Source organism: Ahaetulla prasina, chromosome 2 (genome assembly GCF_028640845.1).
Source record: "Ahaetulla prasina isolate Xishuangbanna chromosome 2, ASM2864084v1, whole genome shotgun sequence".
In the NCBI taxonomy this organism is placed as follows: Eukaryota; Metazoa; Chordata; class Lepidosauria; order Squamata; family Colubridae; genus Ahaetulla; species Ahaetulla prasina.
The window spans coordinates 132,882,486-132,907,766 of NC_080540.1; the positions used below are offsets into that span (position 1 = coordinate 132,882,486).

The 25,281-nt window shown below is 41.4% G+C and overlaps 1 protein-coding gene across 2 annotated transcripts in view; it reads left to right on the forward strand.

Moving 5' to 3' along the window:
* The window catches only part of CACNA1G (calcium voltage-gated channel subunit alpha1 G), a 491,081-nt gene that overhangs the window by 207,097 nt on the left and 258,703 nt on the right, over positions 1-25,281 (forward strand). For both annotated transcript variants that reach the window (XM_058168253.1, XM_058168254.1), the window contains exons 2-3: positions 21,288-21,400; positions 22,968-23,101. In XM_058168253.1, coding sequence (XP_058024236.1) covers positions 21,288-21,400; positions 22,968-23,101 — 247 coding nt within the window. The remainder of the gene's footprint in view (positions 1-21,287; positions 21,401-22,967; positions 23,102-25,281) is intronic.

Sequence of the window (25,281 nt, forward strand, 5' to 3'; positions counted from 1 at the left end):
CAGATCGAATCTCACCAGGTTCAAGGTTGACTCAGCCTTCCATCCTTCCAAGGTCGGTAAAATGAGGACCCAGATTGTTGGGGGCAATATACTGACTCTGCTTAGAGAGGGCTGTAAAGCACTATGAAGCGATATATAAGTCTAAGTGCTATTGCTATTGTTTCATTCTCTTGCTCTGTGCATCATAATATCTGACAATCTAAAACTCTAAATAACAGTAACTAACCCTAAACAAAAACTAGACAACTTTGGCCCTCTAACTATTTTGGTCTTCAGGTCCTATTAGCTCCAGCCAGCATTGCTAATGGGAAAGGATTGCAAGAGTTATATTCCAATAGTACACCCAGAAGGCACCAATGGTCAATGCCTAGGTTTAAAAAAAAAGACAGCCTGTGTTACCTTTTAGCATGTTAGGTTGTGAGCTATTTGTGGGATGATGAGCAAGCATCATCTATGCACTCCATTAAAAAAGTGCTGCTATATTAAAAAGGTTTCTTTAAAATTCTGGGACGTAGTTGAGAAGTCTTAAGTTTTTAGATTTGCCATCCCCAATTTCGCCCTACTTTGGGGTTTTAAGTATTTGGAGACTCACAGAGCTAGCCATGTGACCAAATTTAATGGTTTATTGATTGCTCATATCATGCCAAAAACCAAGATGGATTTACCATGTCGGTAGAATGCAAAAATATCTTATACCCCAAGCTGTCCTCAAAGATTGATCTATTGGCAAACAGACTTTAGAAAGGAGACCTTGTTGGCTGTGCCGCTCCTGTTTCAGTTGCATTCAGTAATGTTCTTTGTTTATTCATTGTTCCTAAGATATTAATTGCATTCTCTGTTCAAATATTGCTAAGTGCTAAGCTAAGCAAGCCGTGGATGATTCACTCCGATGCTTCAAAAGGTATTTGCTCCCATGTTGCCATTTTGAAGTTTTGAATTGAGTTTTGTTTTGTTTTCCGAATTGGTGTTTGCTGGTGTGCTTTGGAAGAAAAGATTGCTTACAAAGTGTTCTCTTTTGGATGAATTATGTAAAACTTGATAGGCCTGCAGCTGTGCTGGAGGGAATTAAGGGGGAATGGCACAGTGAGGGAGAGCATTTTATTTGCTTACAGAAGTTAATATATTTTGCTTGATAAAAGAGCTATCATTTTATCCAGAAATTTTATTTATTTATTTAATTTATTTATTTATTTATTTTCGTCAAGCATGTATTTTATGACAGATACAAGTGTAAACATAATTATAAATACATGAAAAGGGTATGAATAAAAGAAAACATTAGGACAGGGACGGTAAGCATGCTGGTGCGCTTATGCATGCCCCTTACAGACCTCTTAGGAATGGGGTGAGGTCTACAGTCGACAGTCTAAGGTTAAAGTTTTGGGGATTTGGGGAAGAAACCACAGAGTCAGGTAGTGCATTCCAGGCATTGACAACTCTGTTACTGAAGTCATATTTTCTGCAGTCTAGTTTGGATCAGTTTACCATGAGTTTGTATCTATTGTGTGCTCTTGTATTGTTTTGGTTGTATTGTTTGGTTTGTTTTGAAATACTTTATTCATTGTAAGTATTCTATACCTCTAATTGTTCAAGGAGACTTTCTGACTCCACACACATACCCTAGTTTCATCTAATTTAAATATGGATTGCGTGACCGTATGCCGTTGTTCTTGTGTACAATATTGTGCATGTTTTCTCAACAGTTGGTGCTCCCTTGTGTTGAATGGGACTTATTCCCGATGTAAGTATCCAAAGATTAAAGAGTTCATTCTTTATACTGAAGAGTCATACCTGTTTTATGCCTCTGTTTGCACTGTGTATGGGGAGGAATAAAATCAATTTAATTTTATGAGCAAAGCTTTGTAAGTATACAGCTGGGAAAGAGCAAGAGAGAGACGGAGAGATGAGTGTGCAGGGCATCCCTTTGTCCCATAGATATCTCAATAAAAGGATTTATTGCAAACTAAAGATGTCTCTAGATATGCAGCATTGCTTTCACAGAATATCTCAGACAGGTGCCTTAGGATTTGTTTTTTCAACCTGTAACTTGGAAATTGAATTTTTGATACATGTTTTATCTTTGTAGGATGTCTACATATGGACATAGAAAAGTATATATGTATATATGCATGTATATGTGTGTGTATATATATATATATATACACATGCACACACAAATATATATATACATATACATACACACTATACACACACACACACACACACATATACGTATACATATACGGTACATACATATATATACACATATATACATATAGGTCTTTGGTTGTTCGGGTTTTCTCCCGTGTAAAATTGGAAGTGTCTTGGCGACGTTTCGACGAAGTCTCATTCGTCATCTTCAGGCTTCAGCTTCGTGCTTCTGGGAGCAATGTGTGATCGCAGCTGTTTCTTCCTTTTAACTGCTAGTGGGGGTTTGAACTGATTGGGTGGGAGCTTGGCTGTGCTCTGATTGGCTGGGGTTTTTTCTGTGCTCTGATTGGCTGGGGGTGTGTCCTGTGTTGGTGGGGGCTTGGTTGTGCTCAGCCTAGTCTGTGCTGCAGGGGGATTTGAGCTGGTGAGCTGCATAGCTGTTGTTTGGCTTTGTGGTCGTGCTACATCTTCATAGTGGGTGTCAGTCTGCTGCATGAATGGATTGGAGGGGTTTGAAATGGCTAATGTTGCAGCTGCGGTCTGGCTTCTGGTCCTTGGTCGTGCTTCATGATCAGTGTGGGTTTGGGTCTGCTTTCTGGGTGGATGTGCGGTGGTGACATCCTGTGTGGACCTTGTGAGTGTGGGTCTGGTGTCATTCCTCGTGTTAGGGACTCGTTTGTCAATAAGGGCGGGTTTCCAAATGGCTGGTAGGCGGGAGGTGTCATACATACATACATATACATACATACATACATACATACATATACATACATGTACGTCTTTGGTTGTTTGGGTTTTCTCCCGTGTAAAATTGGAAGTCAGCCAATCAGAGCACAAAAAACCCCTCATCCAATCAGAGCACAGCCAAGCTCCCACCCAATCAGTTCAAACCCCCACTAGCAGTTAAAAGGAAGAAACAGCTGCGATCACACATTGCTCCCAGAAGCACGAAGCTGAAGCCTGAAGTTGACGAATGAGACTTCGTCGAAATGTCGCCAAGACACTTCCAATTTTACACGGGAGAAAACCCAAACAACCAAAGACCTACATACAAACACCCGTGAAAACCTCAGAAAACAAATATACCTACACACACACATATATATATATATATACACATCAGTGGTGGGTTGCTACCGGTTCTCACCGGTTCAGGAGAACCGGTAGTAAAAATATTTAGTAGTTCGCAGAACTGGTAGTAAAAGATGGCTGGCCACGCCCCTGAACCGGTCGCTGGTCGCTCGCCCTGGCCGCCATGTTTGTTGCCACCCCGCCACCCTCTCTGCTGCTGCCACCGCGGACCCCCCCGCTGCCCGCCGCCCCCACCGCCCCCACCGCTGCTGCTGCCCCACCACCTCCAGGCATCTTCAAACTTGCCTCCTTTAAGACTTGTGGACCAATCAACTCCCAGAGCTTTGCTGGCTGAGGAACTCTGGGAGTTGAAGTCCACAAGTCTTAAAGGAGCCACACACACACATACCGCCTCCCTTGCTCTTTCTTTGCCTTGCTCGCTTGCTGCTCAGTCAGAGGTCACTTGCTACGCCGGAGCCGACATGAAGGGCAAGCGCACCGTCATGAGGTGACGCTCAAGCGGGGGCTGCCCTTCCGAAAGATCAGGGGGTTTCCAGGGAGGGGGGCCCACGGGGGCTGCACTGATCTAGGAGGTGCACAAAGCGCTGCTCCCCTTCACTCAAACAGCTGGCTAGGGTGGGGCGGGGTGGGAGTTGGGCTGCGGGGAATGGCTGGCTCTGGAGGGCATCCCTGTCTCTTTCCCCACCGGGTGTGGGGGGGAGCGCCGAGCGAGAGGCTCCAGGAGCTCCTGGAGGCCGGGCGAAGCAGAGCCAAGCCGGCAGCCTGTTGGGATGTGGCAGACTCTGGCCCTGGGCTTGGTCTTCTTCCCGTCTCTCTTCGCCGCTTCCATCCACAGCCTGTGATGGCTGGCGCCGGAATGCAGCCTCAAAGACCGGATCCTTCTCAGCGGCAGGTACCAGCTGGCACCAACCCCTGAGGGGAGGGAGGGAGGAAGGCAGGCAGCATCCCAGAGGAAGGCGGCGGGAAACACCCCCCCCAGCCCACCTCTCCCTCCCCCGACCCAGATCTGCTCAGGAAACCGGGGAAGGGAGCTGTGCAAAAGGAGCCAGCAGGGGCGGCAAGCGCAGCCGAGAGAAGCGCCAACTCCGAGAGCGGTTTCGCGGGGATAGAACCTCTTGCTTGCGCAAGAAAAGCTGAGTTGCGGAAGGGTTGGGGGGGCGAGGGGCGGGGGTCTGGGGAAGAGGAGAGCCCCTCTCCCACTTCTTCCCGAGGGGTGGGATCTTGGGGGTGGGGTGGGCTCTCTCCCCCGCCTTGCACATGGGGGGCGCCAGGTTGGGGAAGCTACTGCTCACCCCAAGTCCCGATGTGCCAAAGGACTGCAGGCTTTTGGCTTGGCGTGGCCAAGGTTCGGTCCTTCTGCACAGAGAGAGGGAGGGAGAAAGAGAGAGAGAGAGAAAGAAAGAGAGAAAGAAGGAGGGAGAGAAAGAAAGAGGGAGGGAGGGAGGGAGAGAAAGAAAGAAGGGAGGGAGAGAGAAAGAAAGAAAGAAAGAAAGAAAGAAAGGAGGGAGGAAGGGAGGGAGGGAGAGAAAGAAAGAGGGAGAGAGAGAGAGGGAAGGAAGGAGGGAGGGAGAGAGAAAGAAAGAAGGGAGAGAGAAAAAGAAAGAAAGAGAGAAAGCGGGAGGGAGGAAGAGAGAGAAAGAAAGAAAGGAGAGAGGTGAGAAAGAGAAAGAGGAGGAGGGAGGAGAGAAAGAAAGAAGGAGGAGAGAGGGAAAGAAAAAGAAAGAAAGAAAGAGGGAGGAGAGAGAGAGAGGAAGAGAAAGAAAGAAAGGGGGAGAAAAAGAGGGAAGGAAGGAGGGAGGGGGGGAGGGGGAGAGAAAGAAAGAAGGGAGAGAGAGAGAGAAAGAAAGAGAGAAAGCGGGAGGGAGGAAGAGAGAGAAAGAAAGAAAGGAGAGAGGGTGAGAAAGAGAAAGAGGGAGGGAGAGAGAAAGAAAGGGGGAAAAAGAGAGGGAAGGAAGGAGGGAGAGAGAGAAAGAAGAGAGAGAGAGTGGAAGAGAAAGAAAGAGAGGGAGGGAGGGAGGAAGAGAGAGAAATAAATATAGAAGAGAGGGAGGGTGAGAAAGAAAGAAAGGGAGGGAGAGAGAGAGAGAAAGAAAGGGAGGGAGGAAGAAAGAAAGAGGGAAAGAAAAAAAGGGAAAGGGAAGGAAGGAAGGAAGGAAGGAAAAAGACAGGGAAATTGATGTCAGTGACATCAACCTTTGACGTGAGTGACATCAAATTGGCCACACCCACCCAGTCATATGATTACCCAGTACGCCCACCCAGTCACATGACCACCAAACCACACCTACCCAGTCACATGACCAAGCCATGCCCACTGTCATATGACCATCAAGCCACGCCCACAAAATAAGCCACACCTGCAGAACCGATAGTAAAAAAATTTAGACCCATCCCTGATACACATATATACATACATACATATATGGCTTCTGTTTTCCCTATTTAGATATTATGGCAAACCAATTTTGATTATATGTTCGTGAATTGGAGGCAGACAATTGAAATTTAGCTCCCTGTTTTTTGTGTTGATTTTTTGGGGGGATTGTTTTAGATGGATAAGGGAGCCTACTTTAGTTTAACATGAACTTTCATTATTCTGACATTCACATCCCAGCTTGAAGGAGGAGTCCCATCCAAGTTCATTTCATGTGACGTTATTTTATACAGAACAAATCTGGATATAATACTAAAATAATGGAACAAGATGTAATACTAAAGTACGGAACAGGATGGCTTTTTATGAACAAGACTTCTTTGTCACACAGTAATTCCTACTGGAATGGGATGAAAGAGAACTGTCCTTAATTATCATTTTGTTGACTGAAATGCAATGCTAGTGAAAAATAGTGTTGTTGCTCTCCAAACAAACTCAGGTCAGCTCTTTTTGTCAGAGTAATTGTAATTATGTAGGTACAGTACCATTATATGCAAACAGCTCCCCTGTGCTTTATACAGAAAACAATATTTAATGAGGAAGAGAGGAAGAAAGAAAGAAAGAAAGGTAGATAAACTTGGAACTCTATAACAGGAGTCTCCAACCTTGGTCCCTTTAAGACTTGTGGACTTCAACTCCCAGAGTCCCTCAGCCAGCAAAGCTGGCTGAGGAACTCTGGGAGTTGAAGTCCACAAGTCATAAAGGGACCAAGGTTGGAGACCTCTGCTCTATAGCATCCCAAGAAAAAGTCTCCTTACATGCCTAACATTGTGATAGGACAGAATGGGACAATGTGGTACAGCCAACTCGCTGCAGCCAAATTTCCACGGCCAATTCACCATGGCCAACTCGCTGCAGGACAACTCGCCGCAGGACAATTTAACAATTCGATTTAATTATTCAAAATAAACAAAATAATGTTTTAATTTTTGTCTTTTACATTTCATTCTGTCCCTCCTTTTGCACCTTTTCTTTAATGATTCTATTCCACCATTTCTTTGATATTAGTGTAACTCTTGTCTCACAGCGAATTTCCCATGGTGAACTGGCCGTAGCAAGTTGGCCATGGTAAATTGCCATAGACCTCTGATAGGAATCCCATGGTCCTTTGGATTAAACTGTGCATCAGGAATCATTTTGAGCTGTAGATTCCCATATTCAAGAACCAAGAACCATGGTTATTCAATAGCCATGGGCTATTTCCATGCAAGGAAGATGGGGCTTCCAAAGACTTGGCTTGAATAAGTGCTTAAAAGCCTTTAAGACTTTCCTTCTGTCTCGCAAGGACTAGCCTTGAAAACTCTGCTGTTGCTGGTATCAAGAAGCTCTATTTCTGAACTGGGTGACCTGAAGGGAAGCTTAAGCACTGCCTTTCTGTTCATGGCTCTAGTTTTACATGGTACCGTTCCTGAACTTCCAGGATGTAGTGGCCTTGCAACTGGAGGCTGTTAGAATTCCAGCCGACATTTCTGCTTCCCTGTTGCTTGTGCATTGTGGGTTCTCTTGCCCCCAGAATGGTTTCAGTGTCCTTTTCAGGTTGCAACCACCAATGAAAAGGTCAGGGATATTTTAAAATAGTTTCTAATGGAAACTAAGAAGCTTGAAGTTTTTATATTTTGTTTTTTTAAAAAAACCCAGATGTTCATCTAAGCATGAAAAGGGATTGAACTCAATCTGGGGAGAACGCTCCAACAGACAAATACTGCCATCAGTGGGCCCCACCTTTGGCCACCCGTACCAGTAAGGGTAACTTACTGGCTCAGGGGCTAGGACACTGAGCTTGTCGATCGAAAGGTCAGCAGTTCAGCGGTTCAAATCCCTAGTGCTGCCGTGTAATGGGGTGAGCTCCCATTACTTGTCCCAGCTTCTGCCAATTTAGCAGTTCGAAAACACGTAAAAAATACTAGTAGAAAAATAGGGACCACCTTTGGTGGGAAAGTAACAGTGTTCTGTGCGCCTTTGGCGTTGAGTCATGCTGGCCACATGACCATAGAGACGTCTTCGGACAGTGCTGGCTCTTTGGCTTTGAAATGGAGATGAGCACCGCCCCCTAGAGTCAGGAACGACTAGCACGTATGTGCGAGAGGAACCTTTACCTTTACCTTTTACCAGTAAGAAGCCTAGGGAAGAGTATTTGAAGTGGAACTTATTAAATTGACAAGCTCTTCTGAGACAAGTCAACAATCCCAAAGACTTTAGCAATTTATACACTTGCATTTTGTATTTTGTTGGATATGTAAAATCTTAAAAAGACTTTAAAAATATAATGTGTAGAGAACTGCTAATTGGTAGTCTACATAGGAATACAAGATATTGTGAGCAAAATTAATGGGGAGAGAGGGATTTTTTTTTCCCAGTCAGTTACCCCAGTGTTTATCTGACAGTTACTTACAGTCCCTAAGAAACTTCTGCAGCCAGGAGGAAACAATGAGAAAAATAATTAGTGGTATTGTTTTCTTCACTTTGCATACTGTTTGTAATTGTTCTACTAGGCAAATCTATTTGTCTAGAAGAAAAGAATCAAGGATTCAGTAAATACTTGTTACTTTGAAAGCTGTGCTGGGTGATTATATGATGTATGTAAATTTGGATATTTCAGTGGAGGCCTACTTGAAGTTGGAAAATAACTCTTTTCCATAGTGTAAAATTTGGTTAATTTTGTTTAGTAGCAGAAGAAAGAAGAAAATGGGTAAGATTTGGTTAATTTTGTTTCGTAGCGGAAGAATAAAGAAAATGGATTGGACTAAGAATGTTAAAAAAGTTTCATCTTTGTAGCGATTCGATGGACAAATTCCCTTTCATGCTTTGATGCTACAGTGTGCTATATGTTGGATTAAATAGAGTAGGACTCTTCCACCTTAATGCATGAACTAAAGTATTGCCCTGGTTTTTTTTATAGACTATGCTACATCTTGATTTTTATTTTTTTTTAGAATGTGTAAGTATTCCTGCCATGGGTTACTTTGATCTATTCTGCTTGTATTTTCCTAATACTGTATAGACCTTCAGCTTTGCTCTAGACTGATAGGACAGAAAACATTTAGTCTTTCATTCTCATTTTAAGATCTAGTAAGCTTTGCTCATCAATTCTTTCAATAAAAGACATCCTTTGTTTAGAAACTCAGTTGTTACTGTGGGCACTCAGAGACTACTGAGCTGTGGTGGCACAGTGGTTAGAATGCAGTACTGCAGGCTAATTTTGCTGACTGCTGGCTGCCAGCAATTTGGCAGTTTGATTCTCACTGGCTCAAGGTTGACTCAGCCTTCTATCCTTCCAAGGTCAATAAAATGAGGACCCAGATTGTTGGGGGCAATACGCTCTGTAAACTGTTTAGAGAGGATTGTAAAGCATTGTGAAGTGGTATATAAGTCTAAGTGCTACTGCTATTCACATGGTTTACTTAACCATGAATAAACCACAACTATCTCCCAGTCACTGCTTATTTCAGGGCTTCTTAAACATTTTTTTTTCTTTTGAGACCTCTTTCCACTTTTAAAAATTAGGGAGGATCCCAAAACAGGTATGTATGTATGTATGTATGTATGTATGTATGTATGTATGTATGTATGTATACATATAGACACACACACACATATATATGTTTTGTGTGTGTGTGTGTGTGTGTGTGTTTACCATATAAACATTTTAAATTGAAGCATTTGCTGTTTGCTTCTCAGAATTGCGATTGCTTGATGGGATTTTACCACTATATTATTTTTCAACCTAGGCTAGGCTGGCAAATAATTTTGATTTTACGGCCCTTTGTGAGAGTCTTGGGGGACACCACAGATCCTAGGACCACATTTTAAGAAAACTTTGTCTAGATTATTTGTTTGTCGGTTGGTTTATTTATGAGACAAATAGAATAGAATAGAATAGAATAAATAGAACAGAACAGAACAGAATAGAATAGAATAGAATAGAATAGAATAGAATAGAATAGAATAGAATAGAATAGAATAGAGTAGAGTAGAGTAGAGTAGAGTAGAGTAGAGTAGAGTAGAGTAGAGTAGAGTAGAGTAGAATTTTTATTGGCCAAGTGTGATTGGACACACAAGGAATTTGTCTTGGTGCATAGGCTCTCAGTGTACATAAAAGAAAGGATACCTTCATCAAGGTACAACACTTATAGGCTGCTTTATCTCTGGGCTCACACCAACAATGGTAAAAACATAAAAGAAACACGAATGTTCTCTACTGCTGGAGGAAAATTGAAATTGGATTTAGAGAGGAGTGGCTATTCTCCCCTTACAATGAACACCTCAGTTTGTCAATGCATTGGACATCGCAAGGCCTGAATGCTCAGATTTGTTATGGGTACTTCTCACATAGTTGGTTGGCCTTAGACCTCTTAATCTTGCTGGAACTTCCGCCTTTATTCCTTCCATATGTCTTATTTTGTGTTTACTGCTGAAGCTGTGGCAGGAGCTGAAAAATTCAATAAGACTGCTTGTGCCCTGGCTAATTGAAATATTCTCCTTTGTCAGCTGCTCGGCTCAAATAATGTCAAGTAAAAAAGTAGTATCCATCAGCATTTTGTGTATCTCCAAAATCCCATTAGTAGTAGAACGAACTGGAAGTTTGATTTGGCAGAAAAAGAAGTAAGAAGAGAGTGGAAGGATAAAAAGCAAGGGGGAGGGAGATACTTCCATCATTTATTCCTTAACATATCATAAGCACTATCCATCTTGGAATTACTCTTTTTCCACAAAAATGTTTTTTCCCCCTTAAAAAGGGGAGATAAGCTGATTTGGGGATGAAGCTGTAGTCCAGGGGTGAAATCCAGCAGGTTCTGACAGATTCTGAAGAACCGGTAGCAGAAATTTTGAGCAGTTCAGAGAACCAGCAAATACCAACTCTGGCTGGTCCCAGAGTGGGGTGGGAATGGAGATTTTGCAGTATCCTTCCCTGCCATGCCCAAAAAGCCACCCCACCCCACCCCCACGAACCCACGTCCACAGAACCAGTAGTAAAAAAATTTGGATTTCACCACTGGGTGAGGGGAGTGTCTCTCAGTATAATTAAGGGGGGAAATCAGCCAGGGCAATGCTTCTTGTTTCTTTCTCTCCAGCCCTTTTGCTGGGCCTATGACAGCTATGTAGAATTTTAAATAGCAGCAGCAGCAATAGAAATTCTGTGGTTCTCTTGATACATAGCAGACAAACTGCTATCAAAATAAGGGTAATAGGTAGATGGAGGGATGATAAACACTTTCCTTATATTTTCTTATAGCTACATTAAGAGATATATTCAGTAAGAACAGAATTGACTGAAATATTTATCTCCATTAATTATATGGAAATGCCATCTAAAGCTTCTTAGGGGCCAGGGTGATGTAATGGGTAATACTGGTTTTGAATGAGGTTGTTCTTATTGTCTGATTGAGACCTAATCCAGAGAATACTGAAATTAGTTGTTTTGAATTTGCGTGAAGAAAGACACCTTTAGTCCACTGCAGAGGAATCAAGAAATTGAATGGACACTGTCTTTCTGGAGCCATCAGGCTCTCTGTCTGTTGATGTATCAAATTCTAAGAACATTGGCCAGGCTGAGATGAATTTGGGGAACTGATGTGGAAATGCAGTCAAAGCTACTGGATTGAAATATACGCTGTGTTAAACCATGAAAAATTGTCTATGCTGATAGGCTATTGTCACATGATAAAGTAAAGGTAAAGGTTCCCCTCGCACATACGTGCTAGTTGTTGCCGACTCTAGGGGGCAGTGCTCATCTCTGTTTCAAAACCGAAGAGCCGGCGCTGTCCGAAGACGTCTCCGTGGTCATGTGGCCGGCATGACTCAACACCAAAGGCGCACGGAACGCTGTTACCTTCCCACCAGGTGGTCCCTATTTTTTCTACTTGCATTTTTACGTGCTTTCGAAACTGCTAGGTTGGCAGAAGCTGGGACAAGTAACGGGAGCTCATCCCGTTACACGGCAGCACTAGGGATTCGAACCACTGAGCTGCCGACCTTTCAATCGACAAGCTCAATGTCCTAGCCCCTGAGCCACCGTGGATTAAATATCACACGATATTTAACCCAAAATTAGAAATTGGATTACCATGATCATACATTTAGGCACATAGGGTAGTGAGTTTATGATACAAGTCATCCTACTGAAAAAATATTGATTTGGACCTCATTAGTCGTTATAATATGATTGACAAAGAGGGACTGAATAATACTCAGTATGTGTGCATGCTTGCTTGTGCCTGGCTCTGTGCATGCTCTGTATGCCTACGTCTGCCTGTGTGTGTGCTTATACACACAGACACACACATGCCTTCAAGTTAGTTTTTCACTCCTGGCAACTGCCTGAACAATCTTTGCCATTTTCTTGACAAGGACCTGATGATATGTCTCTGCCTCTTTCCTAAGGTTGAGAGAGAGCAACTGGCTGAAGTCACTCAGTGCCTGAGGAGGGACTAGAACTCACAATTTCCCAGTTTTTAGTCAGACAAATAATGCTCTCAAATAATACCATCTATCTCTCACTCCTACATTTCTTCTACGACAGATCTCCCCAGTCACTGAATACTGAGTCATCCCAACAGAATTGCCTTAGTGTAAGGCTAACTGATAGTTATATTTATGAAATAGCAATAACCCTCAAGACATTTAAATTGAAAATCATCTAAGATAAAAGAACTCTATCTTTTATAGAGAGCTATGCTGGCGAATTATGGCATTGCTTGTGAGACAGTTTAATTGTTCATCTGAGCTTACCTTATGCTCCTCATGGAGAAATTTCAATGAAATGTGAAATAGGTAGTAATACCTCTCCATGGAAGGAAGGTCTACTCTACATACTGCTGGGTAGGGTTTTTTAAATTGCTTGGCTGGAAACATTTGTTGCTATTCTTTCCTTCAACTTTACTCTCGCCCTCTTTTATGTAAGTTTAAAGTCATCTCTGCTTCTTACAACCTATTATTATTGTTTATCATTAATGGAAAGAATATGCAAGAAGAAAGAGGAAATGTGCATTTTCTTGGGAATCTTGTAATTGAAAATGGATTATACAGAGAGAAAAGGGGGCTGCCTTTGCCACTATGCAATTAGGGAGAAGAAAAACAGGGGAAGGGAATTGAGGAATCTCTTAAAAATCCCTTGAATTCCAAGAGAGATCCCTCACTCCTTCCCTTCCACAGTTTTGCCTTCCTTCCTTTCCACCTGCTTGTTCATCACAAATGTTCCATACAAATGATGAACTACTGTATTCTAAACTCCTGTTTCAAACTTTAGGCAGCCTTGTTGCTACAGCTGTCATATATGCTAAAACACTGAGAATTTTTTCTGGCTCCAGCTGGCTCCTTAGGAACTGGGCCAGGGGCCTCATCAGCATGTAAATATATGCAGATTTGCATTTGACACACACACCCCTCCACCTTATGGTGGAAGAAGACTAGTAATCTATAATATGGTACTAGGAAAGATTAAAAAGTAAGAAGGCTTTCCCCTTGTCCTCATTGTTGCATGGTTTCCTATTAACTGCAGAAAAAATATCTTTTGGTTTTTGATCAGCCATCAACGTATCAACAAGGAAAAATGGCTAGAGGTTCTGGTAGGCTTGAGGAGTTGATAGGAGGTTGACTTCTCTCCTTCCACTAATTCCTTTGCACATCACTCATTTGTTGCTAAAAACATCAGGGACTGCTCCTGATTACTCCCCATGCTCTTTAGTTGACTGATGGAGAAAGTGAATTAAGATCTTGGTACATGACAGCTGAAGTCAAAAGTCAACTGAGCCATGTAGTTTGCCTCTAAAGAACAGAGAGAAAAAGAGATTTTAGGATACAGGCTGTTCCACTGCAAGCCAGTTTTTCTGCTCAGTATTTCCCATATGGGATGCTTGATGATCAAGACTTCCACCATTTTACTGTTTATCCAAGCAGCTATAGAGAGACCCCAGCTTGGCATTGCAGAAATAAAGGGTCCTTGGTGCTCACTGAACTTGATTGTTTTCTTGCAAACAATTCATTCCACAATGAATGACTTGGGAAGGGGTAATGCCTACCCAGTGCTAGTCAACCAAAAAAACCCCAATCAAACAAACCCAAGCTCAAAGATCACCAAGGATCCTTCATTTCAACCCTGAGCTACAAATATTCTTCTTTATTGATTGTAGGAATATCTAACCATTTCTCTTTATACTACTGTAATTTCCTAAATCAGTCCCCTAAAGCTGCTATGAAAGAACACTTACTAGTTGTTGTTTTTTTCAACAAACCTTCATAGAATTTATTTCTGGAATATTTTGCCTAAACCGCACATTCAACCTGGGAGATGAAAAAAATCCACAGCGATGCTACTCAGACTGCATTATGCAAATGATGCCTATCATATAGCAAAGGCCCTAGAGGGAAAAGTGCAGTCAGGATCATGGAGGCTTAATGCAATTATTGTCCTTCATGGAAGGGTCCCTTTTTGTGATCTTTAGGCTGACAGCTGAGATTCCTATTAGCAGTAGCTCATAGGTTCATTGCTGACCATCATCAGGGAAAATGATCTCCTTTTAGTCATCTCTAGAAATTCAAGCTGAAAGCAGTTGTACTGCGCAATGCTAGCCCAGGCTTCTTTAACTGTAGCAACAGACTGTTCTTCAAATGCTTGCATCTGAATAATAATCCACAGTAAATATATTTGGTTTGGTTTTGTGATAATCTTGGAAGATTTGGGGTGTTTGTTTTTTTTTAAATGGGCAGCCCGTGGGTCATTGTTGTGTGATGGCATCCAACCTCTGAAAATTTACCAAATTAGATATAAATATAGAATCAGAGTTGGAGAAGACCTTGGAAGTCTTCTAGTCCTACCCCCTGCCCAGGCAGGAACCCTACACCATTTCAGACAAATGGTTATCCAACATTTTCTTAAAAATTTCCAGTGTTGGAGCATTCACAACTTCTGGAGGGAAGTTGTTCCACTGATTAATTGTTCTAACTGTCAGGAAATTTCTCCTTAGTTCTAAGTTGCTTCTCTCCTTGATTAGTTTCTACCCATTGCTTCTTGATCTACCCTCAGGTGCTTTGGAGAATAGTTTGACTCCCTCTTCTTTGTGGCAACCCCTGAGATATTGGAACACTGCTATCATGTCTCCTCTAGTCCTTCTTTTCATTAAACTAGACATACCGAGTTCCTGCAACCGTTCTTCATATGTTTTAGCCTCCAGTCCCCTAATCATCTTTGTTGCTCTTCTCTGCACTCTTTCTAGAGTCTCAACATCTTTTTTACATCGTGGCGACCAAAACTGAATGCAATATTCCAAGTGTGGCCTTACCAAAGCATTATAAAGTGGTATTAACACTTCACGTGATCTTGATTCTATCCCTCTGTTTATGCAGCCCAGAACTGTGTTGGCTTTTTTGGCAGCTGCTGCACACTGCTGGCTCATATCTAAATAGTTGTCCACTAGGACTCCAAGATCCCTCCCACAGTTACTACTATTGAGCAAGGTACCACATATACCGTACCTGTGCATTTTGTTTTTTTGGCCTAAACGTAGAACCTTACTTTCTGAATTTCATTTTGTTAGATAGCGCCCAATGTTCAAGTCTATCAAGAGCCTTCTGTATCTTGAGCCTATCTTCTGGAGTGTTGGCTATTCCTGCCAGCTTGGTGTCATCTTCTTGTCTTATCCTCAGGTGCTGTGGAGAATAGCTTGACTCCCTCTTCTTTGTGGCAATCCCTAGATATTGGAATACTGCTATCATGTCTCCTCTAGTCTTTTCATTAAACTAGACATACACAGTTCCTGTTTACCAAGAGAAAAATGATATGGTAGCCATTAAACAGCAAATCCCCAATGAACATTATTATTGTTGCTTATGCTGTAGTCCACACACACGTGAAATGCTAAGCCAAAAAACTAAGTTTGTGAAAGTGTTCATCTATACATGGCCCAACAGTTCTCATCAAAGTTTTTGCTCAGCTTCCAGTTACTCTCTGAAATACAAAGTTCTGCTATAAGAAATTGGGGATTCATAGCCGTCTCTCCTTGCAACATTCTTTGCATGTTTATAAGTGCTTAGAGCTGGAAGCTGTGAGGTTGATAGGTTTTGAAGGTTGGTGCCTAAAGAATTGGTTAGTTTTTATATAGAGACTGCTGTTAAATTCTGTGCTGATGCTGATATTTAATGCTTTCGTTTTATTTCAAAGAAATATTTACACATTTTGAGAACAAGAATTCTGGCTCCTAGCTTAGATTATAGCTTTCCTGGAAATTCATCTCACCTAAAGCAATATAGGGGCAGACAGAATGAGCAATAGAGAGAAAGTGGTATAATTACCTTGAAAAGTATAGTTCCTTTCATTTTGTGTAGTTTGGGTGGCCTCCATCATTGGAGTCATTGGCTTTCACACCTTTGCCATCAATGAGATGCAAAGAGTTTAATAAAATAAAGCCTCATAATGTAGCCAGTTGGGCAATCCAGACTGGTGACAGAAGGAATATATCAAAAAAGCGAGTGAACATGCTAAATGCGTAGCACACATTGAAAAGGATGGAATCAACCTGATCAGGACTCTGTACAAACTTTACTGTGTCTTGCTACAAAATATAATTCAATGTTTATTCCTGTTTGATGATGGTCTTTTTAACAGGAGGAAAACAGGAAGAAATAATTCTACAAACCAAGAACATTTTACAGCCTCAGAGCTATATCTCTTGGGTTCCAGAGTCTAACATGAAAAAGCCTTCAGTTTTGAGAGTGTTTGCTTTTCAGTGTAGCCAACAGAAGTGACAGGCCTAATGCCTCAGGTGTCTTCAGGGAGACTTTTGTGGTACAGTGTGACAGAGCCTTGGCCTAGACTCCTCATCCCCAGCCTTTCAACCTTTCTGTATGCATGACTGGCATCAAGCCTGATAACATCACATGGCAACCTTGGACAACTGCCAAGACCTACTCACCAAGTTTGTTTTTGACAATGTCCAGGATTTCAGCTGATTCGGAGATGCCTGGTAGAAAGGAGCAGCCTGCAAAGAGAAGTTCCCAGCATGGTCACTGTAAAAGTTCCAGTATGAGAACTCCCAAGGCTCAAACTTAGCAGAAACTGCCCAGGCACCCAGCATGGCACAGCTAGATCAGGATCTTTCTTACAGACTAAAATGAAGCTATTGGAAGCAACTGGTTCTCTGTCAACATGGAGCAAACACTGTTTCTTTCTCCTACCTTTCCCATGGTTGAACTGTTATTTGGCCCAACATGTTCAGCCTTGGAGCTAGGCAACACTTAGTTGTTGACAGAACCATAGTTTCCACGCTGAGAAGAAGAAATGTTTGGAAATTAGTGTTTTGCCCAAAATAATCTCCCCCAATCCAGAAATTGCACTGTCTGGCTTACCTTTTGTAGTATCTTGCTGAAGGCCACCCAAAACTTCCTTGGCAAGTATATGTGAACTATTTTTTTTTGTTCCATAATATTAATATTAATGTCATTAATATTAGGTATCCCTATATAATAGTGTTTATGTGCAGCAATAGTTCATAGTTGGAAAGATAGAAGAAACTTAAGTATTTGCCTCTGATTGGATTGCTCATAAAATTGTCAGAGGTAGTTACAACTAGGTTACTTCCAAATGTAGTCCCAAACTAAGCCATTTTGCAAGACAGTTAATTGCCATTTCTTTACCAACATCCAAGGTTGTCTTGAGTCTTATGTCCTGGATTATATTCTTGTGGCACTGTTTCTTGTTCAAACCATGGGAACTGAATAGCTGTAGGTAGAGAAAAGAAACAGTGGGAATCAAATGAAAGTGCTATGTACACTTGGAAAAAATGTATGAGAGGGAAAAATATCAACAAACACAGACGTTGCTTAATGCATCGGTCTGTGTTCCATCTGATCAGTATCTCTGGGATCATGTGATTTTAGAGACGACATAATATTTAAGTCAGAATTTGGAGTTTGAAGTTCTAGTTGCTAATTGGCCCTTTTAGCTCAAGGTTCTTTGAATTTTGGCAATTTCTGTGGCTAAGCTTGCCTATGTAAAGAGTAGTATGCTTTACTCCTCTTTCATTATGGAGTGCTTCTTCCTCCATGTTCCTTAGTGGAGGGCCTCAGAACACGTCAAAAGTTACAGCACTGGCCTCTCACTGACTCCTCAAGCCTTTAAATAATTTCAGAATTCCATTCAACCACTTCTGGTGGAATTGTTCAAAACAAGAGAGGCAGGATGGATTGTAAAATTCCATCTATTGTAACGCTGATAGGGGTTTGTACTAACAGGCTAGTTTCCAAATTTCCAAATCACAGAACATAGTTTTTATATGAAAACCAGTAGAAATGTAATAGCTCTTGGTATAAACTTGATCATATAACTTCTTTCATAAATAAACTTACGAAGTGTTATGAAGTACAGAAAACTATCAAAAATTATACTAGACCTTAGGTATGTTGAAGCCATTATTATCTATATTGCAAAAGAAAGAAGCAGAAGTTGCTGCACCAGTCCATCATGATGACGTGTGCAATGCTTTGGTTAAGAGCTTGCCATCCCCATATTTGATTTCTGCATGTAAGTTACATCTGTATGATGACGTCTCTGTGCATTTTGTCGTTCTCCCACTTGTTCACTGAATGAAGGTTCTTTGGTACAAATTTACAGGGGTTGAATGAAAGGTAATATCTCCAATAATATAAATAACCAATAGATGCACACTAGAAGCCTTGGCATGGCCTTTTCTTTTTTTTAATTCTTTCATTCAGTATTGTCTGATACTTGGAGACTGCCTTGACAAGTCCCTGAAGTTTTCTTGGCAAGATTTTTCAGAAGTGGTTTACCAATGCATCCTTCTTGGGATTGAGAAAAAGTATCTGGCCCAAGATCACCCAACTGGCCAAAGTGGGACTAGAATTCACAATCTCCTGGTATCTATCCAAATGCCTTAATCACTACTCAAAACTGGTTCTTGACATGTCCTTTACCATATGTTATTATGCTTCAGGAAGTTGCTGTGAGAACACACTCACGTTACTGTTTGTGAAATCAAAGCACTCGGTGAATACTAATCACTGGTGTGCCATGATTCAGTTTTTGACTATTGAAAGTCTGCTTCCAACTGAAAAGTACCACTCAATGCAGGATGTTTATGTGATGACTATGTTGATATGAATATTGTGCATCACTGGGCCGAAAAATGTCAAGATGGTAAACCAGGAAGAGCTGATTTTCTATGATTAAGGACAAAATAGGTGACCTATGACAGCAGCTAATGAGTTTCGTATGAGATAGGTTGATGAATTAATTGAAGACTATCAGCTGATCACTCAAAGTGAAATTGCTGTCAAGCTTTGCTTTTCACAAGAATGTGTGGGGTCACTTTATTGATCACATTAATGATCTTCATTATTATTGTTCAATATCAGAACAAAGACCTTCTTTGGTACAGACCAAAGAAAGTATGTAAAAGAAGAGTTCCTTAAATGCTGCGGGTAGGGAGAAATAGAAAAGTTTTATATTTCAAATAAAACTTTTAAGAGTTGACATTTTGCAGTAATGGTTGTCACACTACAGAAATGAAGGTGAGAAATTTCTTCCACAGATCACAATAGGCAGTGAAACAGGCTCATCATTAGTAACCATAAATGAAGTGTCAGTACATGAATATCATCTTGAAACCTTTGGGAGGGGGGTGGAATTAAAATTCAGATCTTTGCAGGAAAACTCTTGGTTTGGGAGTTGCAAAAGGTGCTAGTCAAATGGATTTTCTTGAACTGGCATTACCAGGACTACAATGCAACACTCAAACATTAATTGTATTGTTTAAACATTAAAGAATGTTTAAGCAGAGTTTGGAAGCACAAGAAGGAAATTTTGATGCAGTGTCACATTGCTTGACCTCATATATCATGAGCTACCCAAGAAACTAACCTGGAGTTGATTGTCACCTTTTAACTTTATCTACCATATACGGTAGTCCCAACTTGGTGCTTCCACCTTTTCCCAAAATTGAAAAAATACCTTTGTGTTTGACTCGGAAGAAGAGGTAGAAAGGATTGTCTTGACATAGTTGAAGAGACAAAGCATGAAACAAAGCATGAAACAAAGCATGAAACAAAGCATGAAACAAAGCATGAAACAAAGCATGAGACAAAGTTAACCGCTTTAATCTAGATTGCAGAAAATATGACTTCTGTAACAGAATCATCAGTGCTTGGAATACTTTACCTGACTCTGTGGTCACTTCCCATAATCCTAAAAGCTTCAACCAAAAACTTTCTACTATTGACCTCACCCCATTCCTAAGAGGACCATAAGGGGCGTGCATAAGAGCACAAACGTGCCTACTGTTCCTGTCCTATTGTTTTTGGGTTTTTTTTCTTTTTCTTTTCTTCTTCCTATATATATATTGATGCTTATACCTCCTAATATTTACTCGTATATATGTTTATATACTATATAATCCTTTTTATATGATGTTGTGACAAAAAATAAAAAATAAATAAAATAAAAAAATAAAAAATAAAATAAAATAAAAATAGTTGAAGAGACAAAGCATGGGGTTCTTTTATGATGGCATTATTTAGCCTGCCAATTGTCAATTTCCTGCAGAAGTGCAGTAAATGGTAGCAATATATGGAGAAGTAAATACAAGTAACAAAGGAGCCCTTTGTTTTCCTAATTCATGTATTAAAATATTCCAAATGTAAAGTTATAGAGGTGGAGGCATTATTTTTCATTTAATCCTCATATCTTCCCCCAGATTTGCTGGCCAAAGATAGGAAGCAGGTAAAATGTGTGTTTTACAAAACTGCAGTACAAACCGGGGTGCATATGGATGTGACTGGTTGGTAGGAGCAAGATACATGATTTTCTTTTTTGGAGAAGGTAAATTACAAAGAAGTAAGACTATTACTGTTACAGGGAGACACTGGCACCCAAATTCACACAGAACATATTTTGGCTACTCTTTTCTATAATGTGTTCTATAATCTTGCTCCTACCAACCAGTCACATCCATATGCACCCCGGTTCGTACTGCAGTTTTGTAAAACTAAAATATGCATACAAATGCCTCCATGTCTTTCCCTTAGAACAGGGGTAATCAACCTTTTTATACCTACCGCCCACCTTTGTATCTCTGTTAGTAGTAAAATTTTCTAACCACCCACCGGTTCCACAGTAATATGCTGTGTATCGTCGTCTGCGCATGCCTCTCGCGCATCGTGGATTAGGTTGGGGGGGGTGCCGTCTACCAGCTCTGCTTGTCTGTTACAGCTGGGTGTTGTGGGGGGAGATGCACAAGCTATTATGGGATGAGGCTCTTTTGTTTGGGGTCGCACTATAGCGCCATTTAGTTTCACTTACGTAACGTGAACTAAAATTATGCACGGGCGATACAAATAGTATATTTTCAGAAATTTAAATTGTCACAGGGAATTTTATGAAAACCTAATTCAAATGTTTTTAAATAATGCTATGAAATTTTTTTAAAAAGTCAATTAAATTAAAAAAAGAAAAGTGCTTCAGTATCAGACAAAACTTCTACCGCCCACCATGAAAGCTGGAACGCCCACTAGTGGGTGGTAGGGACCAGGTTGACTACCACTGCCTTAGAATATGTGTTTAATTTTCTAAACTTGGTATTTTCCTTGACTGATCCCTTTTGCACCTGGTTTGAAAGAATGAGTATGCTGGTAATTCTCCTGAACTGTGTCACTTTGGGAATGTTCCACCCTTGCGAAGACATGGGCTGCGACTCTCCACGCTGCAAGATACTCCAGGTAAAATTTGTTTTATCTTTATGCCAGTTTGTCAAAGTGTAATGCAAGAGAGGGGCCTTAGCTTAGTAGAAAAAGAAGCTCATGTTTTGACTGCATCAAGTTTCAGGTTCAATCTCTAACATCTCAAGCTTTTTAAAAAAAATTTGTTTAAAGGACCAACTAGGACGCTGTATGGGGCTCCCCTTCAAAAGTATCTGGAAGCTTCCATTGGTCCAAAATGCAGTGGCCTGCATGGTTTTTTGCAGGCCTAAATGTGCATATGTGCCATCTCTCCTCCTGGAGCTGCTTTGGCTGCCAGTTTGTTTCCAGGTCCAGTTCAAGGTGCTGTTTGTCACCTTCAAAGTCCTACATGGCTTGGGACCAGATTATCTGAAGGACCATCTTTCCTGGTCCATATCTACCTGACTCACAGAGCAGGGAGGCAGGAAATGCTACAGGTTTCCTCTCCTAATGACCTAGCAGGATGAAGCAGTATGGCCTTCTCCATGGTGGCTCCCTCCCAATGGAGCATCATCCCTGAGGAGATAAAATTGGCCAACACTTTGACACTCCTTTGCAAGTCCCTGTGGGTTTGGCACAGAGAACCCAGAGTTGGATGGAGCCCAAATGCCTTATTTGATTGACCGATTGTTGTCATTAGGGATGGGGGTGGGGGTTATTGCTTTTTATTGTTTTTTATATTGGGGTTTATGTTTGTAAGCTACCCGGAATCACTGAAAGTGAGTTGGTAGGTTATATAAAAGTTCACAAATAAAGAAATAAGGAACATGATATGCAAGTCTGAGTGAGAATAGCTCTCATGGCAAATGTTTTCACCTGATTTAAGACCTTGTATCCTTTATCCTGCATTCCATGGATGTAGAGAAGTTCTGTTAGAGGCTATTCTCTCTCTGGTCTGTTTGCCATATGGGTAAAGAATCAAGATGGATTTCTTACCTATCACTCTTGAGCTATCCATATGCATAGTTTTCATGAGAAATATCCAAGGAAAGCAGTAAATGCTAAATTTACTGCAGAAACTAGCAGGAATTCGAATACTTGGAGCCAAAAATTTATTTGGGATGGAGAATCCTCCTCAAATCCAAACATTGCTCAGTGTGGGAGATCCACTGAGAATTGAAATTTGGATCTAAAGAGGAAGCAAAACCCCGATTCCCACTGTTAAAATATAGGGGAGTTGTTTTTGACACAAAGTGGGGCAAACAATGTGTCATATGAGGGTAATTCATAGTCTAGTTTGTTCAGATCTTGGTTTCTTACCTAAATAAATCTGGTTGTGGTTGGAGACTCATAGCCAACTTGAGTAGGCATTCTTCACTCACTTTGGCACTGAAGATGAGGAAACATCCAGTTCATATAATTGTGCACTTTCAGCCCACTTTTGGGGATAAAATAATTTCCTTGCCCATCATTCTTTTGCACTGAGAAATGTGAGAAGAGTTGTCTTCAGGAACATTATAAGATTGTGATGGAGGATGGCCTTAGAACACACTGGATCAGTTTTCTTGAAAAATGAACTGCCACCAGCTCAGATTTTTGTCACAGATCCTGCTTCTTTATCTTCCAGAGTTTTGATGATTTTATCTTTGCCTTCTTTGCGGTGGAAATGATAATCAAGATGATTGCCTTGGGAATTTTTGGGAAGAAGTGCTACCTGGGAGACACGTGGAATCGTCTGGATTTTTTTATAGTTTTAGCTGGGTAAGTCAGAAATTAATTCTCAAACAAAAAGCAATTTTCTGCTGAAAACAGCTGAGAAATAGATTATCGTGTTCATATTTCTTAGTTATTACATGTAGCTAAACAGAACAAATGTAGAAAGTTTTAGCATAATATTGTTCCTAGTGCAAATTGTATAGAGTTTCAATTGCTTAGTTCTTCTTTTTAATGTTTCTAGCTTTATTCTGGCAACCTTCCTCTCCTAGGGCCCCTCCAGATGTGTTGGGAACTGCAATTCCCAGAGTGCAACCAATGGCAGCCTTGGCTGAAAATTCTCAGCACTGCAATCCTCATACACGCCAATTATGCCATATATACAAAGAGCAAAAATGCGACAGAGGCCTATTATTTATTTTGCCCCATTCAGAATTACATGATAGATGTCAGCGAACATTTCCCCGGCATTTGGAGTACTTTCTTTCAGCTACTGAAAGACATTAAAGGCACTATAAATAATCTCATTGGAGATTTATGGAGTGTTTTATAAATCCCAGCCAAGAGTTGCTGTGTTCTGTTATTTCTGGTGTGCAAAGTTGGAATATTCAGGGGCTCCTGCACAAGTGGCCTCGGAGTCATTCTCCTTTCCTTTTGATGCAAAAGACTCAGGAGATGCGGATATGGACATAGGGAGGTGGAAGATGGAAGAAGAGGACATTGTTAGGGAAATCAGGAGAGCTCTAACTTTGCACCAGATCAGTTTCCTTCTATGCTATTCTCATACCTTTCTCCAGAAGTATTTTTTTTTTTAACCTGCAGAGTATAAATGAAAAGATGGTGTTTTTAATGTACAGCACATGTTCTGTTCCTCCTGTAACGATCCACTTATCTATGGAGTGGGGAGGGGAAATAACCTCGGCAAACTGCAGAGGCAGTTGTATTAGGAGACAGAGAGAGTCAGAAGGTCTGGATGACCAGTTTAGCCTTACTTGTTTAAGACCAAAAGGATCAGGCAGGAGCCCATGTTAGTTAGTCTTTGTGTGTCATGTTTGGAGCTGCCTTCCAAAAGTGGATGGACCAGACCCATTCTGACAAGGAATGAAGGGATGGCTTTAAGCATTTAAGCACTTTTTAAGCACCACCTTAAAATGTCCAAGCCCTCCAAATGGGGACCGGGTGGGGGGGGGAAGACTAGAGTTTTAACCTCACTACTCAGAGTGGGGAACAAAGAAGGAATCCTGGTGGATCTTATTTTTTTTTATGCCTGGCACAAGGAGTGGGCAGACCACATAGGATAGGATTTTTAAAAGGTCTCATTCATCTAATCCAGGGGTCCCCAACCCCCAGTCCATGGACCAGCACCGGTCCAAAGCATGCCAGCAACCAGGCCACGCAAACAAATGACGCCCCATCCGCGGGATGCAGGCAGTACGTGAAACCATGCACCCTCCGGTCCGCGGATAAACCTCTCTCCACAGAACCGGTCCCTGGAGCCCGAAAGGTTGGGGGCCACTGATCTAATCAGTTGCAGTTCATCCTTACTGCTCCTTTTGGTTACGGTATAGGATTTTCCAATGATTTGTGCTCCGTGATGTTTACTTGGGGAAGGATATTATTTGGTGACTAAGGACTTGATTTACCAACATAAAGCTCCAGATGTGATTCCAAGTAGCAATGGAAGGAAGATTCCCCCAAACTTGCTGCCGGTCAGAGGATGCTGTATGTTACAGCATACGGTTATACTGTAAAGGACAGGCCAGAGATCTGTGCAATCAGAGGTGGGTTTCAGCAGGTTATGACCAGTTCTGGAAAAACAGTAGCGGAATTTTTGAGTAGTTTGGAGAACCGGTAGTAAAAATTCTGATTGGATCCATCCCCGTCTATTCTCTGCCTCCCAAGTCCCAGTTGATTGGGAGGAAATGGGGATTTTGCAGTATCCTTCCCCTGTCACGCCCACCAAGCCACACCCACCAAGCCATGCCATGCCCACCAAGCCTCGCCCACAAAACCAGTAATAAAATTTTTTGAAACCCACCTCTGTGTGCAATGTTTCTAATGACCTAGAGTTCACCTTGAATTTTCTGCAGGAAATCACATGGGGCCAACCTCATTAAAATACAGAATGATGCCAATGAAAGAGAATATTTGTAGCTCAGGGTTGAAATGGGGCAGAGGCCCTTGGTGCTCTCTGAGCTTGGTTGTTTTCTTGCAGACATTTTATTACT